Source organism: Gekko japonicus, unplaced genomic scaffold (assembly GCF_001447785.1).
Source record: "Gekko japonicus isolate JY-2015 unplaced genomic scaffold, Gekko_japonicus_V1.1 scaffold1794, whole genome shotgun sequence".
Classification (NCBI taxonomy): domain Eukaryota; kingdom Metazoa; phylum Chordata; class Lepidosauria; order Squamata; family Gekkonidae; genus Gekko; species Gekko japonicus.
Genome location: NW_015164244.1, coordinates 174,283 through 179,121, shown reverse-complemented (window position 1 = coordinate 179,121; position 4,839 = coordinate 174,283). Strand labels below are relative to the sequence as shown.

Here is a 4,839-nt window from a genome sequence, read left to right as displayed (position 1 = left end):
ACGGAACCCTGCGAATGGCAGCGGGGAGCCGCATTGCTCTCTGCAGAACTGGAACTGGAGGATCTGGACCCTCCGGGGAGCGGGCACCGGCAGGATCAGACCGGGGAGGGTCCATCCAGGCCACCCGCCCCTCTCTCTCAGGGGACGACCCCTTCCTCTGGACGGCCAACCACAGGGGCGTGGAGGCCCAGGCCTCCCCCCCCCCATCCATGCTGCCTCCCGGCTCTGGGGTTCACAGGATGAGTGCCCCTGGATGGGGAGGCTCCCCTAGTGTAGCCACTGATAGACCTCTCCTCCTGGAATCTGGCTAACCCCCCCCCGAAAGCTGTCCGTTCCTGTGGCCATCACCACATCCTCTGGCAGCAAATTCCACATTTTCATCACTCTCTGTGCAAAGTCATCTCTCCTTTTGTCTCTCCTGAACCTCCTGCCCATCAACTTCATTGGACGCCCCTGAGTGCAAGAAGGGTTCTGGGAGTTCTCTGTGTCAGCTCCCTCCTCCCCCTGCATAATTCGATAAACCTCTATCACATCTCCTTCTAGTTGTTTCTTTCCTAAGCTGAAAAGTCCCAGACTCCGATCCCGCCTTTCCTCCTAGGGGAGGGGCCCCAACCCCCTCCTCACCTGGCTGGGCCATTGTGCACTCACATTTCCAGGGAGGCTTCACCATGGATCCGTACAAGGACATTTCAGTATTGGCCATTTCATTTCCAATCCCTTTCCTAATCATGCCTCAGCGTTTGCCTTTCTCGGTGCTGCTGCTGCTGCTGCTGCACTCTGAGGTGACCTTTCCGGCCTGCTTTCCACCACAGAAGCAGCGTGCCTGCCCACGAAGGCTCATGCTCAGAATAAAACTTTGTTGGTCTTCAAGGTGCTGCGAGGGACTCTGTCCTTGTTCTGTTGCTTCAGACCAGCGCAGCCACCCACTGGAATCGATCCTGAGATGGAAAGTTTCAGTCGGTTCGGACCCCATCAGCATAGGCATGATTTTTTGCTGCAGTCGGCTTCGCTTTACACTTAACCAGGCTGAACAACCCACCCAATGTACAGGCATCTTTCTGTAGCTCTTCACGGTGGGGCCTGGGTTTTCACCGTCCTGACTAATTTGGTGTAATCTGCAAGGCTGACTGTGAACACTGCCCACCCCGATTCCAGATTACGTAGCGCCGATGCTTCCCTCCATTGCAAGAGCTGCTCATTTATTCCTGCTTCCTGCCAGCAAACCAATTTTTAATGCATGAGAGGACCCCTCCTCTTATTCTTTGCTAAATTTAGGATTCTTTGGTGAGGGACCTGGCCGAAAGAGTTTTGAAAGCGTATAATGGCTACTATTATCATCATTATCAATGTGCTTGAGGCAGGACTTCCCTTTGCAGAAGCCATGCTGATTCTCTCTCAGCGGGCCTTGTTCCTCCATGGGCCTTGTAATTCTATCGTTGATTACAGACTCTGCTAACTTACCTGGAACAGATGTTAGGCTGACTGGCTTGGAGTTCCCTGGATCCCCTTCGGGGCCCTTTTAAAAAACTAGGTGGATATTTTCCTGTCACCCAGCACAGAGGTAGATTTTTTTTAAAAAGTTACATATACTTGTTAGTAGATCAACAACTGCAGGTTTGGATTTTTGAGGAGCCATTGGCAGAATGCCGTGTGGGCCTGCAGACTTACTGGCTTTCCGTTTGCCTGATGGGCCAACAATGCCTACTTCTCAAAAAAGCCACGCCCCCACAGGGAGAGAACACAGGCAGGCCACGTGAGGTGCAGTTGGCCCCGCTTCCCCTCTGATCCTCCCTCTTCCTTTCTGAGGGACTGACTGCTCCAGTTGGAGCTGGCCCGTGGTGGGGAGGGGGGGTGGGAGACGTCTCCCCAGGTTCCTGCCAGGGCCATGACGGGCGGGCGCTCTCTCTCTCCCCCCCCCCCAACCAGGCTGCACGATGTCCTGCACAGCGACAAGAAGCTGACGCTGGTCTTTGAGTTTTGTGACCAGGTGAGGAGGAAGGAGAGGGCAGCTGGAGCCCCAGGGGTGGGGGGTGGGGTGGGGGAGTGGCAGCGGCCCCCCTGCCCAAGCAGACGGCCGGCCTCCCGTGGTGATGGGAGAGGGGGTGGAGTTCCCTTCGGAGCAGGCCCTGGGCCCCCGTGGGGGGGCTGATGGGAAGGGGGGGCTGGCACCCCAGGGAGCCCCAGGCCTTTGGCTCTCTCTGTCCTCCCCCAGTTCCGCTGGTGGCTACCCTCCTCCGGGCCCTCTTTCGCTTGGGGCGAAACCAGCCTCTACGTCTTGGCCATCCCTCCCGGGCGCGTGTTGCGCTCGCCAGCCCCCTCCTCTCAGGCGCTCTCGGCCTGCCGCTGACGCCTGCCCCCCCTTCCTCACTGCCAGGACCTGAAGAAGTACTTTGACAGCTGCAATGGAGACCTGGACCCCGAGATCGTGAAGGTGAGCGGGGGTGAGGAGAGCGGGCTTTTGGGCTACAGCCAGGCAGGCACCTTCCCCCGGGGCTGCCTCGGTGGCTGCTGGGGAGAGACTGACAACCCCCCCCTCCCTCTTCCTCCCCAGTCGTTCATGTACCAGCTGCTGAAGGGCCTGGGGTTCTGCCACAGCAGGAACGTCCTGCACCGGGACCTGAAGCCCCAGAACCTGCTGATCAATCGTGTGAGTGCCCCGCGGGGTCCCTCTTTTCCGCCTGCCCGAGACCCAGCAGGCCGGGTGGACACAGCCCCCCATTCAAGGCTCCTGGGGGAACTTAGCAGTTGGGGGCAGGGTTCCCTCTAAGCTGAGTGAGTGTGAGCCAGCTCACAGGTCTTTAGCCTCCAGCTCACACATTCTTGTCTCAGCTCAGGAAGGAGGGCTCCGGAGCAAACTAATTTATGCAGCAGCCAGACCGCTGGCTCACAACTGTAATGCCAGTAGCTCACAAAGTGGAATTTTTGCTCACAAGACTCCACAGCTTAGAGGGAACATTGGTTGGGGGTTAGAGGGCCGGCCCCCTTCTGGGTGAGAAACTGAACGGTTAAAGACCAGGAAGCCCAGCGCAGGCGTCCGTGGGCGGTTCTGGCGAGGGTCTGCCAGTGGCAGCGGGCGTGCAGGTGAGACCGTGTCACGCAGGGTGCTGAGCTGCAGAGTGGGCTGTGGACTCTTCCGGGAGGACAAGGCAATCTCTTCCCCGTAACACTGAAGCTCGGGGGTGCCCAGGAGAAGGGCTGGAGCCCCGACTCCGTCTGAGGCAGCTTTGCATGGTTGTCAGGGGAGGGGAGGGGAAAGGGAAGGGCTGCGTACAGCCCAGTGACCGAGGGAATTCGCTGGATGGCCCCACTTACGCACGGAGGAGCAGAGGGCTCCTCTCAGCTGAGAGCCGTGGGAACCAAATGGAACCTTCACCTGGAAGACCAGGCGACCTCCCAGTGTTGGGTTGGGGGGGGAGGTGGGGCAGCAGGGGGTGGGGCAGGGCTGCCGCCTTGATGTTCTGCTTGCAGGCCTTCCTTTGGACTGACCCCACAGGTGCCCTTCCGGCATTTCTGCTTCAGCCCAAGCAGCTCCAACAGCCCCTGTGCCCACGGTGCCCACTCAGCCACCCCTGGGCCCCCCCGAAGGCCCTTCCCAAGCCTGGCCTCGCCAGCTCCTGAAAGTGGCACCGCATTGCCAACGATTCTGTTCCCCTCTACTTGAGAGGCGGCTGGGCAGGAGAACGCAGCGGCCCCTCTGGCCTGGAGTGGATCTCCCGGCAGAGTCTGCCGTGGGGCGAAAGAGGCCAGTTGTCTGCCTGAGGGGATGCCAGGCAGTCTGGTGTGGTGGGTTAAGTGCAGGTGGACTCTAATCTGGGAGGATTGGGTTTGATTCCCCACGCCTCCTCCACTTGCACCTGGCTGGATGACCTTGGGCAAGCCGTAGTTCTGATCAGAGCTGTCCTTGAAAAAGAGCCGTTTCTGTCAAGAGCTCTCTCAGCCCCACCCGTCTCACAGGGTGTCTGTCTGTTGTGGGGAGGGGAAGGGAAAAGGAGTTTGTATAAATAGTAGTATAAATCCAATCTCTTCTTCTTCTTCTGCTCTCTGGTGCACCCCAGGACATCCAACCGCCCCCCCCCCAAGTTCTGCGCTCTCTGGCCTCCCCTGTCCCCCCACCCCAAATGCTGCTCGTGGCATGTCCGTGGGGACGGGGGGGGGGCGCACTCGTGCCGCTCCTGACCAAGGGCAGAGCCTTCCTCACCTTCTGAGCACTTCCTGGCCCCAAGAAGCCCATTTTAGAAGCTCTCTTCTAATAGCGGCACCTGATGGACGGTGGAGGGACGGTCTAGGGCTTGTCCCCGCCAGGGCTGAGCAGGCTGCGGGTTCCTTGACTTGGGAGTGAATTTGCTTCTCGGGGGGGGGGGGGGTGGGGGTGCGAGCGGTGGTGCCCCCGTGCCCCATGAACCGCCGGCTGTTCCCTTTCCCCGCAGAATGGGGAGCTGAAGCTTGCCGACTTCGGGCTGGCCCGGGCCTTTGGGATCCCCGTCCGCTGCTACTCCGCTGAGGTGAGCCTGGCCGCCTGGGAGGCGCCCGGAGAGGCACAGGGGGGGGGGGAGCGACCCCAGCAGCGTGGAGTGTGAGGGGGGAGCCCCCCCTCCAGATTGCCATTGGGAGGAGTCCCTTCCTGCCCCAAGAGCCCAGGCCTCCGAGAGGCACCCGCTCCTACCCTCCCTGCTGGGCTTCCGCCCTGATTGCATCTCCACCCCGCGCCCCGTGCTTCTTGTGCCGCTTTGCATCAGTTTGCATGCTTTGTTTGGGGTCCAGAACTGGGGTTGCAGACAGGGTGGGAGAGGGGGGGATATAAGGCCTTTGCCCCTCGGGGGTGTCCTGCTTTAGCAGGAG

The 4,839-nt window shown here is 60.1% G+C and overlaps 1 protein-coding gene across 1 annotated transcript in view; it reads left to right on the top strand.

Moving 5' to 3' along the window:
• Positions 1 to 1,870: 1,870 nt before the first annotated feature.
• The window catches only part of CDK5 (cyclin-dependent kinase 5), a 5,466-nt gene continuing 2,497 nt past the window's right edge, over positions 1,871 to 4,839 (top strand). The window contains exons 1-4 of the mRNA XM_015408622.1: positions 1,871 to 1,987; positions 2,375 to 2,431; positions 2,552 to 2,647; positions 4,428 to 4,502. Of these exons, the coding sequence (XP_015264108.1) occupies positions 1,886 to 1,987; positions 2,375 to 2,431; positions 2,552 to 2,647; positions 4,428 to 4,502 (330 nt within the window). The 5' untranslated portion in view covers positions 1,871 to 1,885. The remainder of the gene's footprint in view (positions 1,988 to 2,374; positions 2,432 to 2,551; positions 2,648 to 4,427; positions 4,503 to 4,839) is intronic.